Here is a 13674-nt window from a genome sequence, read left to right as displayed (position 1 = left end):
TATGGAAATCACCAAGACGTACTACAATACGACTTAAGTATTCTTCAGTCTTCCACCTAACTAACTGTATTTTTAAGTAGACAGCTTCATCAAAAACCAACACATTAATGTGCTAGCTCAAGCGTGTTTGCAATTGTGATTGCTTGCTTCAAAATTTCATTGATAGTTGATATTTCAGTTACAGGTGCATCAATAACTGGTAAGTAAGCAATAGTAGTTAGCATATTTTTATCAGACATTATAGTGTTTAAACCTGTCCATGAAGGTAGAATTTCTGAGCTTATAGTTGGCAACTTGATAAAACAGTAGGCCAGATCATATTTAATAAAAAGCAATTGTTCTTTGACATTTGTGGAAGGTGTCAAATCAAATAGATTATTTTGTGTAAAATAACTTTGGCTATCATATGGAACACTAAATGATGGTTTTTTTCCTAAATGATGTGGTTGAACCACTTGTTTTGGCAATGGAACAGTTTTTAATTTTCTGCTAACTTGGATAGGGTTGCCAAAATTGCAATTGTATTTTTCCTGAATGCAAATTCCATGAGTAACATCTTTTCCAGAGAGAGTTTCTTCAAGAAAATCAGCATTATCATATACTAGAGTTGTGAACTTTTTTTTTGCTACATTACATGGAACAATGGTATTAGCCATCATATTTAACGCTGCTAACGCAGATTCATGACGAATGACAGTTGAACTTGATACACAATGACCAAATCCATTTAAAATGTCAATAAGCTTGCTGGATCCAGTAAGTTGTCTGACTGTCATACCGAGTGCAAGATGTTTGTATGTATTGGTTCGCCCTTTTGACGAAGCATAAAAAAGATCTTGTGCAATAGAAATAACTTTAAGCATAAGTGGTGTTTTAATAGAATGACGTTGATTATAAAGATAGGGTTCATCAGAAAAACCAAGAACAAGACATAAAAAGTTATATAGTACTATTGGAACACTTTCAACACAATTTTCAATGGTAAACAAATGCGAAACTGGAGGCCAAATCCCAGTGATATCAGCTATTCCTTGAATAACCTTTCTCAACTCTAATGCCACCATGTAAAAATGGACCAATTCTATACTAATATTTCGTTTAGGAACTTCTTTTGTGTTGTCATCATAACTATTACTATCATCTTCATCTGTATTTTCAGTTGAACTATTATTAACAAAAGATTCAGCAGCAAATCCTACATTACAGTCCGATATATAAACAATTTCACTTTCAGATTACTTGGTTTATGAAATACTAAATTAGGGTATTTAGAAACAAGTCTGTTCTTTAATCTAGTTGATTGGTATATTATTATATCACTACTTTCAAATTGATTTATAAAAGAAATAAACTTTTTTAGAAGGCTCTTGAGAGTCATAATTTCATTATTGTTTATAATTCTTTCCATAACAATATCTTCACAAAGTTTTTGAAAAGCAATATCATAATTTTTAGAAGTATCTAAATTGGACATCGTTGAATATTGCGTACCTCTTAGGTGTATAAAGTGTAGCAGATTTTGTGGTATCTTACCCCTACAGCAACACAGTCTTTGTCTTTTATCTGCAAGAGTATACGCTCATCATTTTTTTGCTCTGCAGCTTCACGAAGTAATCCTGCATCTTTTGTTTCTGCCAGAGTTAGATATTGCACAGATCGCTTTAGTTGCACCTAATATAAAATTTTAATAAGTAAATTAAAGAGAATTCAAAAATATACATAATATAATAGTATATTTAATAAATAAAACAATATGAGTAGCTATGCAATATTTGGTCTGTAAAGAATTGCTAAGTTATACATATTATGCACACACACACAAATATATATATATATATATATATATATATATATATATATATATATATATATATATATATATATATATATATATATATTAGGTACGTGTAAATCGCGATTTACGGAACCGATTTTTATGCTAAAATTTTGGTTCTCGTTTTTTTAACTCTTTTTTAGGCAGCGTGAGGCAGACGTAGTTTTGTGGAGTTTTTTTCTAGAAACATATATACACATAGGTACTTTTTGGAAAGAAGAAAAGCTAATCTTGATTTTTTAAAGACTTTTATTACGGTTACTAAAGTTTTTTATGTGATATTTTGCTCTTGAATATTAGGTTGATGTTCTCTTATGAATTTGTGGTCGAAGAAATGTAGAGTCCGCTTTTTTTATTATTAAAATAGTTTATTTCATGCATTTTCTATGCACATGCCAAATTTCAGCGAAAAATAATTATAAGCAATTAGTTTAATTAGTGTTATACCAAGAGTACCACTTTTTTTAGGTAGCCTTAGGCAAACGGTTTTTTGAGGTGGTTTTCTTTAGAAACATACATAAACCTTGACAACTTTTGAAAAGAAGAAAGGTTTGGCTTAATTTTTATATAACTATTATGTATCGCTACCATACTTTTATATGGAGTATTTTGCTGAGAATTTTGCATGAAAATTTGGTTAATGTTGTCAAGTGGATTTGTAGTCGAAGAATTATAGAGTCCGCTTTTTTTATTGTTAAAATAGTTTGCTTCATGCATTTTCTATGAACATGCCAAATTTCAACGAAAAATAATTATAAGCAATTAGTCTAACTGGTGTTGGACTTTAGGTACCTTATTTCGGTTTTTCTGTTGTTGTTGTTTTTTTGGTAAGCGAAATCCGGGTGGGGCCGAAATCCAGATAAAGGGGCGATTCAAATAAAAATCTTATTTTGAATTATTTTGATTTATATTATTAGATTTAATTTAATATGGACAATATTAACAAAAATGTTCTTGCTGCACTAACAGATAGTAAGTTCAATTTTTTTTTATTCATAATAATAGTATTAATGACTATTTTCAAATCCATAAATAATAATTAATGTAAAACCTTAATTAATTTTTATTTAACATATATTATATGTTAAATAAAAATTAATTAAGGTTTGATATAAAATATCAATTATCAAATATCAAATAAAATATCAATTATCAAATATAAAATATCAAATATCATTATATGATATAAAAAAAGATTAATGTTTCAGTAGCAAAAGTTTTAATATTTTAAAAACACTAACATTTAATATTTTAAAAACACTAAGAAGTTTTTTGTTAAGATTAAACTAATGAAGTATGTAATATACTTATTTATATGTGTTTTATTATAAAACATATCATTGTTATTGTCTTTTATAATGTATGGACTATATACTTCTTTATGATAAAATTTATCTGTGATAAAGTTTATCTGTGATGAGGTTTATCTGTGACTTCTTTATGATAAAGTTTATCAGATAAAGTTTATCTGTGTATTAGTGTTTAAATCATTATACAAGCATGTCTAATATTTATTTTTTGTTTAGATCCTACCCATCTTTTTGCAGATTTTTTAAGATTTCGTAAGTATAAGTCACATAAATTTTGGATTTATTCATTACAAAAACATTTACATAATCACAAAGAGAAAATAGTAAACAATGAGTAAATGTTAATAAACATTTATAATATCTTCCTATATATAGAAACACTTAAAAAATATAAGGTAATGTTTTTTACTTATTGTATACTATCTTTATCTGTGTTTGTTGTTTGTTAATAAGTTTGTTGTTTGTTAATAAGTTTATAACCATGTTGCTTATAAATATATTATCTTTATATTTTTTATAGTTATATTTTCATTGTTTATTTTCATTTTGTTAGTATAGTTGTTGCAACTTAATTTTAATTAATTTCAAATGATATTGTGTACAATTTTTAATTTAATTTTAGTCGAATCTACACAGCCTACCACTGGTAAGATTGTATAATTTTGTATATGTTAATGACCAATTTCAAAGTCATTATTTGCAATATCTATTTTTTATTACAAATTTTGAATTTCAGTTACATCTTCGTCTTCACCAAATGGTAAGTTTAACCGATTATTACATTTTAATATGTGTGTACATATTTTCGAGGACTACAATATAAATTTTTTATTTCAATTACATTCTTGTTATTAAATTATTTTCAACCTTTACATTCTTTACAAGTTCCTTCTATATCTGCTATAAGTGGTATGTTTACAAATTTTTACTTTTAAATATGTTTATATATATATCTTGGCAATTAAAGTATTTATTTTTAATTACAACTTTGGTAACCTTTAGTTACATCTTCAGCAGCTACAACGACTAGTAAGTTAATAAACTATTATTTGCAAACATGTACACACCTTTCTTATCAATTGCAAATTTTTATAAAAACTTTTTTTATCTTTAGTTACATGTGCACAGTCTTCTGCTAGTAAATTTATGATTTAGAAATGTTTCTGAATGATTATTGAATTTATGTTTCTATTTATTTACAATATTTAATGCATAAGTATTGTGTTATCCCTCAAAGTGCAGTAGAATGAAGTTATTACTATTATTAACATTTTTTAAGCTATCATTGATTAATACGTTGTTCATATTATTTATTCAGCCTATCACTTTCACAATTAATTTTTTTGTATTAAATTTTACATAATGCTATTAAGTACTAATCTACTACCATTTCTAAGTTTAAAAGATATTATTTGCAAACATGTACACTTTTCTTATCAATTGAAAATTTCTATAAAAACTTTTTTTTATCTTTAGTTACATGTGCACAACCTTCTGCTGGTAAATTTATGATTTAGAAATGTTTCTGAATGATTATTGAATTTATGTTTCTACTTATTTACCCTGTTTAATGCATTAGTATTGTGTTATCCCTCAAAGTGCAGTAGAATGAAGTTATTACTATTATTAACATTTTTTTAAGCTATCATAGATTAATACGTTGTTCATATTATTTATTCAGCCTATCACTTTCACAATTAATTGTTTTATTTTAAATTTTACATAATGCTATTAAGAACTAATCTATTTACAAATCATTGTCATTTAGAGCTAACGTATCAACAGTATCTATTATATAGGTCCCAGCATCCTGGACCTACTAGCAATAAGTCTTTCAAACGATGGGTCAACTTAGGAGGAAAGGACAATGAATCCTTTAAATGGCCCTATCATCCTCCTAACAAGGGTGCTGGGAACCACAGCAGAAGGGGATATGGTAGAGGTCGTGTCAGCAGAGGAAGCAGACAGAGAAGATGGAATGGTGGTAGCCTTGTGGTCCATGGTGATTATTACAATTATTAGACACCACCATTCCTTTTCTTTATAAAATACATATTTCATATCAGCAAGTTTGTTTTCCAATTTTTACCAAATTTTACAATTATTAGCATTTCGATTATTTTTTTCAAATTTTTACGCAAAAAAATTTAAAAACAAATTGTAATAGGCCTAATAAAATACTTTTTAACATTTCAAAAGTTGTAGTATAAAAACTTGTAAATTTTAAACTTTAGATAGATGTAGACTTTTCAATAGAATTAGGTTTTTTTAGGACTTCGTAGGCCACGTTAAATGCAATGCTAATTTTAATATGTAATATTTCAAATCTTGATAAATTTGAAGGGTATTTTGCATACTTATTTACTATTCTTGCTTTAGTTTATTTAAACTGTTTGTTAATAGTTATTTGATTTTAAATTAGTTTATAAAAACTTTATTAATAGTTATTTGATTTTAAATTAGTTTACCTTATGTTTATACAGTTATACAGTTATGTTTATACAGTTATGTTTATACAGTTATACAGTTCCTAAAAATTATATTTGCATTATTGAGGTTGAAATACTAGTTTCTGGTAACCGTTACTTGTTTATAGAAGGTATATATGAGATTTTTAAATTATTTGAGATTTTTTAGGTTTATATAATTTCATTATTTTTTTACATTGTTTATAATGTTATTAATTTTTAATAAATTGTTATATATTATTTGTTTATTATATATTTATTTGTTTGTTTAGGCAAATTTAGCTGAAACTATAATACAGCAATACAGCTTGCAAAAAGAGTACTGCAAGTACTCTTTTTGCAAGCTACAAAACTTGCTGTATAATATTTTTGATAGACGGCTCTGGCTTACCTTCACGTGGTGTCTATTGTTAAAAATGATTTATTTAGTTTCTATATTGGAATTTTAAATAATATCATTTACTAAAAGCCAAGACATAAATTTATTATATTTTGTAAATTAAAAATTTATATTTTGTACTTTAAAAATATTATTTTTAAAATTAGTTTTATCTTTGGTTTATTTTTAGGGTGGATACTCCAACTTTCATCTTGTAATGTGGTAAAGATTATAATGTGGTAAAGATTTGTAAAGTTATGTCTCTCTTTTTAAATAAACACAATTTAAAAACATTTATAAAATTTTTATTGACATTTTTTTCAAGTTTGAATAAGAAGGGAGAGGTGGGGGGGGGGGGGAGGGGTGTTGGGCGTGGCACACGCCCCTTCCCTAACTAACATATTAAAATAATTTAAATACTTATTTCTCTTTTTCCACCAAACTCAATTTATAGCCTTTTTTCAAATAATTAAAAAACTTTTTTTTTAGGTTGAAGGCTGGGCAGGAAGGGGCGTCGGACATGGCACATGTCCCGCCCCTAATGTCAATTTATACACCACTTGCATATGCTGTAAAGTAAGAAAATATAATTTAAATTTTTTTAACACAAATTATATTCAGTGTTTTTTAGGTTAAAGTATTTATAAGAATGTTACATTTCACTTGGCGGGTGTTAAAACGTAACAAAGACATCCACCCTTTAATCTAAAATAGACCTCTAATATTTGAAAATGGAATGGAAGTAAATTAGAACAACTTTTTGTGTTTAAAGATAACATATTTTATCAGGAAAACACTCTTTCGTGTGAAAAACTTGTATTTTTTTAAAGGTATGATGGTGTTCCGGTACCCCCTCTGGCCCTCTAGACACCCTTTTTATCTAGAGAGTTATATGAAATTGTAGCCTACTCTTACATCTATCTTTTGATACCAAGATATAGGCTTTTGGATAAGATTTGACAAAGTTATAACAATTTAAGTGAAAAAAAAAAAAATTTCGGAACCAGTTTCTTTAATAAATCCATATATCGAAAATTTGCTACTAAAAACGTCATAACTTTTGTTTAAATTGCTCATTTTTAACAATTTTTTCACCTTTAAAATACTGTACTGAAGGGCTTTCTTATGATATATAACATTCTAGGATATGCTCAATCTAAAAAAATCAGTCCACGTACCTATATATATATATATATATATATATATATATATATATATATATATATATATATATATATATATATATATATATATATATATATATATATATATATATATATATATATATATATATATATATATATATATATATATATATATATATATATATATATATATATATATATATATATATATATATATATATATATATATATATATATATATATATATATATATATATATATATATATATATATATATATATATATATATATATATATATATATATATATATATATATATATATATATATATATATATATATATATATATATATATATATATATATATATATATATATATATATATATATATATATATATATATATATATATATATATATATATATATATATATATATATATATATATATATATATATATATATATATATATATATATATATATATATATATATATATATATATATATATATATATATATATATATATATATATATATATATATATATATATATATATATATATATATATATATATATATATATATATATATATATATATATATATATATATATATATATATATATATATATATATATATATATATATATATATATATATATATATATATATATATATATATATATATATATATATATATATATATATATATATATATATATATATATATATATATATATATATATATATATATATATATATATATATATATATATATATATATATATATATATATATATATATATATATATATATATATATATATATATATATTATCAGACAATCTTACCTTGTCCATAAAGTACTTCTCCACCTTTTCACAAACCAAACAAATTTCGGGTAAAATGTGAGTGTTTTTTCTATCACGATTACTGTTAGAGCTGTTGCATTTTCTAGTGGACTTTCTACCTCTAGTGCAAAGTGTTGTTGGCGAAGTAGATCTTCTTTTATTTTTAGCTTTAGATTCATAAATTTTTTTTTCTATTCTTGCAATAAGGACTTTGTCAGTGAACTTTTGGTAACATTTTAAATGATAATATGGAGAGCAAGTGCTTCCTGTTGTTGTAGCATAAAGATCCTCAAATGAAACATCTTTCCCAACAAAATTGAGAGAAACTTCAGCAACAGTTTTCCCTTCCTCCGCAAGAGAAAGCCATTTAGTTCTTTTTATACAAAAATTTTCAAACGTTTTTTTAGAAAACTTATTTAACACGCCGCTGCTTCCAGTTAAATGAACAATACAGAACGGTTTGTGGCACTCGGCTGACATTTTGTTTATGGTTAATGAAAAAAAAATTATTTATTTTGTGTTGTGGTGTAATTTGTCGAACATCATTTTAAAGTTTTTTTTAGAGTTTATTGTATTTTGTAAAATACACAAGCAATAAATCGACAAAAAAAAATATGGCGCAGAGAAATCGAAACACACGATAAGGTTAAAGTTTGAAAATTTAAAAGAGCAATAACTTAAAAACTGCGCGATTACAAGTTGAGAAATTTTAAATATCAATTTATTATACCTTAAAACGCGAAATAATTTGTAAAACGGTTAGAGCTCATTACTGCACTACGAAACTGAACGATAAAGATCGATGGCCTGTGGTCTATAAATACTATTCTGTAAAATTATTGCGGAATGCTATAGAAGATTTGATTACGACTATGTGGTTTGTGATTATAATAACTCTTAATTTATAATAGTTAAGCGGTTTTTAAACTGCAATTCTTGAGGGTAATTTGTGGGTCGTTAACCAATATAAATTTAAATAACCTTTTGTAAAAATAAGACTTTGATTTAGTAAAGATAGAAACAGCTTAATTCTTTCTTGTTGTTACTGAAAGAAACCCACCCATTTCTGTCGTAAAAAAATACTACTAGATGCGATGAAATATATTCAAATTTAATAACTACAACAAAAAAGTTTTTCAAAGTAGAAATAAAGGCTCTCATGAAGAACACAAGCAAAAGATTAGTTGATTTAAATAAAGCAACTATTTTGAAGCATTTGAAAGAGAACAATAAAGGTTGAAATATTATTGAGTTCCTTGGGGACTAGATAAAATTTCTGGAAACCCTAAGTTTCATCAAAGCATGGATTGCGTCGATGATAGTAATTCAGATTTAATAACAGTAGCGACAACGCTATTGCAGCTAAAATTATACAATAACACAAAAAATTTAATGTGGCTCAATCTTACACTCAAATTATAAGATTCTGTCGACCTATCTACATGGAGCTTACAAAAGAAAAAAATGAGACCTTAAAATCAATAAGATATAGAAAAAGAAATATCACTTTTGAATCCTGTTAGAGTGGATTTGCGAAGTGGCAATTTTTTTTTGTGGTTTTTTATATTTATCTTGAGTATGATAGATGGGAAAGTTATGGCGTTCATCACAGACAAGTCATCTATGCAATGCTGTCCTTTTTGTGAAGCAACACCTAATGAGATGAGTGATATAAAATAACTCAAAAAATTCAATGCAAAAAAAGATGCTCTTGTACATGGCCTGTCACCATTACATCGTTGGGTTCGATTTTTTGAATGCTAACTACATATTGCCTATCGTATTGAACTAAAGGTTTGGCGCTTAATTAAGGGATATAAACAAATGTTCGCTGAAGCAAAAAAACGTATACACCTCTTGATGTTAAGAAATTTGGGATTGAGAATCGACTAGCCAAGAGCAGAAGGATCCTAAAAAAATCCAGGAATTAACATAATTACATAACTAACAAGTGCTCAAGAGAAGAAAATTTATTTGATGTATTTACACGTGCAATAAACTCATCAGGTCCATTTATAAGTACATTATCTTTAAGTACGAGATCTAAAAAATAAAACTTATATTCTTCCAAAAAAAGTTACAGACCTTTTAGTACTAGAAGAAGTAGACCATCATTATCTTGTTATTGACAATATACAAATTAAACAAGTAACAGTAACCAACTTTCTAGGTGTTGTATAGATGAAATCAGGGCCGTCTTAAGGCCATCGGGGGCCCTAGGCTAGACTTAATTTGGGGGCCCCCTTTTTCCTTAGTAAAAAAATTAAATCAAATACTAAAATAGGAAACATTTATTAAAGCAATGATAAAATTTACATGTGACGTTTACGTGATTTTTTTCTTGAAAATTCTTTAATAATATCATCAAAATCATTGGTTAAAAGAACATCTGATTCAATTGACATTAACGACAAACAGTTCAATCTTTCTTGCAGCATGGTTGAGCGGAGTTCATTTTTTATAAGTTTTAGTTTTGAAAATGATCGCTCGCCAGTGCAATTTGAGACCATCATTGACAGAAAAATTCTAAGGGAAATTTCAATATTTGGAAAAGTTGATTCCAAGTGGTCTCTTTTTAATGTTGAGTAAAATTCTGTAAATGAATGTTCATCTTTTGAAATGTAATATTTAAATTGCTGGCACTCAAAAAAAAGTTCATTTTCATTTATGTCCTTCTTATAAGTTTGTGCTAGGTTTGAACAATGGTCTTTTAGTTCAACATTGGCAATTGTTTGAATGTTTACTAGAAATCCGAAATTGTCATTGATCTTCTCATACGCTGATGTTCTTTTTTCTAAATTTGATGTTAGTGAATCAATAACAGGAAGGTATGTTTCAATTTTGAATTTATAACTTCCCTGAAATTCCAATTCTTCAGCCTCACCATCAAAGAAGGCCATACGTCGGCTTCTTTTTTTTGTTTTTTTTGAAGAATCTCTGTAGTCAGTGTTTGGAAGCAAGATTTTGGCTTTTTCCTGGTAATTCTCAAATTGACTCCTCAAATCTTTAATGAAATGCAACAATGACTTTAGAATCCGAACTGCAACATCCAGGTTTAAATTTTCTTTCTGTAAAATCTTCGATGTTTCATTAAAATGACAAAGAATATCATTCCAGAAAATTGTCAGAAAAACAATCTCAAAAGTGTTCATTTTCGTGATGAGATTTTGAGCATCATTTTGAGTTTCTTTTGACTGACTTATGTCCTTGATCAAAAATTCAAGTGCTTTTTTAATCTCATCATAACTGTCATGCAGACAAGTCACAGCATCTGCACGTGCTGACCATCGAGTTCCAGAAAGCTGTTTGACAATTTTTTTGCCTTTGCCAACAAAAGACAGAAGCACTTGCCAACGATGAGTTGATGCAGAAAAAAAGTTGTTGAGGCATTGAACAAAGTCAAAAAAATATAATTGCTTCTAAACAACATCCAGCTGCACTGTTGCCAACCAGATTTAAAGAATGTCCAGCACAAGGAATAAACAATGCTGATTCACTTTTGTCTTTAATCCTCTTTTGTAGGCCTGAGTACTGTCCTGCCATATTTGATGCATTATCGTATGACTGCCCACGACAGTCAGATATTGAAATTTCATTTTCTTGTAAAAAATTCAAAACCACTGTTTCTAAATGTTCAGCTCCATGCCCGTGAATGGGAACAAATTGCAAAAAACGCTCAACTGGTGCCAAGTCTTTAACATATCGAACTGTAAAAGTTAATTGATCTACATGTGACAAGTCTGGAGTTGAGTCAACGCTGATTGAGTAGTATTTTGCTTTTTTTAATTCAGAAATTATTTCGCTCAAAACTTTATTTCCCATTAGGCATATAAACTCCTCACAGATATTGGCGGAGAGGTATGAAGTATTACCTTTTCCAGAATTTCCATGTTTTTTCATGTGTTCATGTAGGAATGGGTCAAACTGGCCAAGTAACTCAAGAGTTCCTAAATAATTACCATTTTGCTCTGAACCAATGGTTTCATTGTTTCCACGAAATGGCAATCCTCTTGATCACAAGAACTTTGCAACTGCAACAATTCTTTTCAGCACATTTTGCCAGTACAATTGTTCGTTATGTAACTGTTTTAATAATACAGAGTCAAGCTGGCCACTTTCTCTCTGCCGACTGGAGTAAGTAAGCATATTTTTGTGATGTTCAGAACCATTCTCGTGTCCAGATATACATTTTAAGGCATTTTTCCAGTCATCAAATCCAGTTGTGGAAAAATTAGAGTGTTTGCTGGAGAATAAGGTACAAGCAAAGCAAAAAACAGAACCTGTTGAAGGTGAGTATAATAGCCATTCACGATTGACAAATTCGCCATTGTGTAGTTCACGTCTAAAGCAAGATTTTGATAAGAACCTTTTTCGTCCACAACTCAACCTTTCCGAATTTTTGAAGCTCCCATCATTGTTCTGGCACATGGACGGGCCATTAGAAATCCAAAATGATTGAGCTTTTTGGGATAACTGATGCCACAATGCTGGGTCAGTTTCTTGAGTAGTTTTTGTTGTTGCGTTTGGATAAGTTTTAATTTGATTTGATTCTGGCTCCTGTGCTGGTTCTGGCTCCTGTACTGGTTCTGGCACCTGTGCTGGTTCTGACTATTGCTCTGGTTCTGGCTCCTGTTCTGGTTCCAGTTCCTGTTGAATTTCTAGAGTTTCATTTGGCAACAAAGCACTATCAATGCTTACGAAATTTGAAGTTGGACAAAGAAATACATCTTCGGACACAACAGGCTTTGACTTTTGTACCAAAAGAAATGATGTCAAAGGAAGATATTTTGAAATGTCTTCTTTTGCTTTAGCGGCTTTTTTCCTCTTTGCAGCACCACTTTGATAAGTCCGATTAGACATGTTAAATGACTTTTTTTTAAAACAGATGTTTTAAGTTGATCACAGCAATTTCTAATTCAATCTAATGGGATATTTTAAGTGCTTGTATTTAACACTTCCTATCGGAAAATTTATGTTTATTTTCGGACGCATGCATGCATTTTTGCTTATCAAGAAAAAAAAAATTCCCTAGGGGGCCCCCAAACTGAAAAACTGATACTTTTCTAAAAATAATTAAAAAAAAAATTATCAAGAAAAAAATTATTCCCGAGGGGCCCCCAAACTATGATTTCTTCAGAAAATTTAGAAATATAATTTTTTATTTATATAAATTTGAAAAAAAATCCAGACACATTTTGGGGGCCCCTAAAAATCGGGGGCCCTAGGCTGCAGCCTACCTAGCCTATGCGTTAAGACGGCACTGTATATATATATATATATATATATATATAAATATAAATATATATATATATATATATATATATATATATAATTATATATATATATATATATATATATATATATATATATATATATATGTATATATATATATATATATATATATATATATATATATATATATATATATATATATATATATATATATATATAATATATATATATATATATATATATATATTTACTGTAAAATCGCTCGGTCAGCATGTGTAAACCGTAAAAAGGTTGGTTCATTTAAGAAAAAATATGAAAACCGTAAAAAGGTTCGGTCATTTAAGAAAAAATATAAAAGAAGCATGCAAAACTCAAATTTTAAAAACTTTTTTTCTCAAATAATATTTGTAATTAGTTCGTCAATATGAATCTATAAAAAAAAATAATTAATGTATAA

The 13674-nt window shown here is 27.3% G+C and overlaps 3 protein-coding genes across 6 annotated transcripts; 1 reads left to right on the top strand and 2 right to left on the bottom strand.

Moving 5' to 3' along the window:
• Positions 1 to 1229: 1229 nt before the first annotated feature.
• Positions 1230 to 8487, bottom strand: LOC136076726 (uncharacterized). Its single transcript, XM_065790128.1, has 2 exons — positions 7986 to 8487; positions 1230 to 1671 (listed from the first exon to the last, which is right to left on the bottom strand). The coding sequence occupies exons 1-2, from the start codon at positions 8463 to 8465 to the stop codon at positions 1495 to 1497; spliced, it is 657 nt and encodes a 218-aa protein (XP_065646200.1). The 5' UTR covers positions 8466 to 8487; the 3' UTR covers positions 1230 to 1494.
• On the top strand, positions 1905 to 6966 carry LOC136076724 (uncharacterized). 4 transcript variants are annotated; one of them, XM_065790125.1, is made up of 9 exons: positions 1905 to 2806; positions 3361 to 3396; positions 3767 to 3790; positions 3881 to 3904; positions 4147 to 4173; positions 4259 to 4282; positions 4621 to 4644; positions 6182 to 6230; positions 6481 to 6966. In XM_065790125.1, the coding sequence occupies exons 1-9, from the start codon at positions 2764 to 2766 to the stop codon at positions 6569 to 6571; spliced, it is 342 nt and encodes a 113-aa protein (XP_065646197.1). In that variant the 5' UTR covers positions 1905 to 2763; the 3' UTR covers positions 6572 to 6966. The 4 variants fall into 4 exon arrangements, with proteins under 4 accessions (XP_065646197.1, XP_065646195.1, XP_065646198.1 ...); XM_065790123.1 differs by lacking the exons at positions 6182 to 6230; positions 6481 to 6966 and adding an exon at positions 4913 to 5247; XM_065790126.1 differs by lacking the exons at positions 4259 to 4282; positions 4621 to 4644.
• Positions 8488 to 10297: 1810 nt separating the features above from the next.
• Positions 10298 to 12413, bottom strand: LOC136075827 (zinc finger MYM-type protein 1-like). Its single transcript, XM_065789265.1, has 3 exons — positions 12052 to 12413; positions 11436 to 11994; positions 10298 to 11287 (listed from the first exon to the last, which is right to left on the bottom strand). The coding sequence occupies exons 1-3, from the start codon at positions 12411 to 12413 to the stop codon at positions 10298 to 10300; spliced, it is 1911 nt and encodes a 636-aa protein (XP_065645337.1).
• Positions 12414 to 13674: the final 1261 nt, after the last annotated feature.

The sequence above is a fragment of the Hydra vulgaris genome, chromosome 02, assembly GCF_038396675.1.
Source record: "Hydra vulgaris chromosome 02, alternate assembly HydraT2T_AEP".
NCBI lineage: Eukaryota > Metazoa > Cnidaria > Hydrozoa > Anthoathecata > Hydridae > Hydra > Hydra vulgaris.
This window is presented reverse-complemented; position numbering and strand designations above follow the sequence as displayed.

What these genes read in the sequence shown, in the direction of transcription:
- LOC136076724 (XM_065790123.1), top strand. Translation starts at nt 2,764, where the DNA reads ATGGACAATATTAACAAAAATGTTCTTGCTGCACTAACAGATA. An exon ending in ATGTGCACAGTCTTCTGCTA is followed by an intron (nt 4,283 to 4,620) that starts GTAAATTTATGA and finishes TTTTATCTTTAG; the next exon opens with TTACATGTGCACAACCTTCT. An exon ending in ATGTGCACAACCTTCTGCTG is followed by an intron (nt 4,645 to 4,912) that starts GTAAATTTATGA and finishes ATTGTCATTTAG; the next exon opens with AGCTAACGTATCAACAGTAT.
- LOC136075827 (XM_065789265.1), bottom strand. Translation starts at nt 12,413, where the DNA reads ATGTGCCAGAACAATGATGGGAGCTTCAAAAATTCGGAAAGGTTGAGT. An exon ending in CAGTTACATAACGAACAATT is followed by an intron (nt 11,995 to 12,051) that starts GTACTGGCAAAA and finishes CTTGTGATCAAG; the next exon opens with AGGATTGCCATTTCGTGGAA. An exon ending in CTGGACATTCTTTAAATCTG is followed by an intron (nt 11,288 to 11,435) that starts GTTGGCAACAGT and finishes ATTGTCAAACAG; the next exon opens with CTTTCTGGAACTCGATGGTC.
- LOC136076726 (XM_065790128.1), bottom strand. Translation starts at nt 8,465, where the DNA reads ATGTCAGCCGAGTGCCACAAACCGTTCTGTATTGTTCATTTAACTGGA. An exon ending in AGAAGTACTTTATGGACAAG is followed by an intron (nt 1,672 to 7,985) that starts GTAAGATTGTCT and finishes ATTTTATATTAG; the next exon opens with GTGCAACTAAAGCGATCTGT.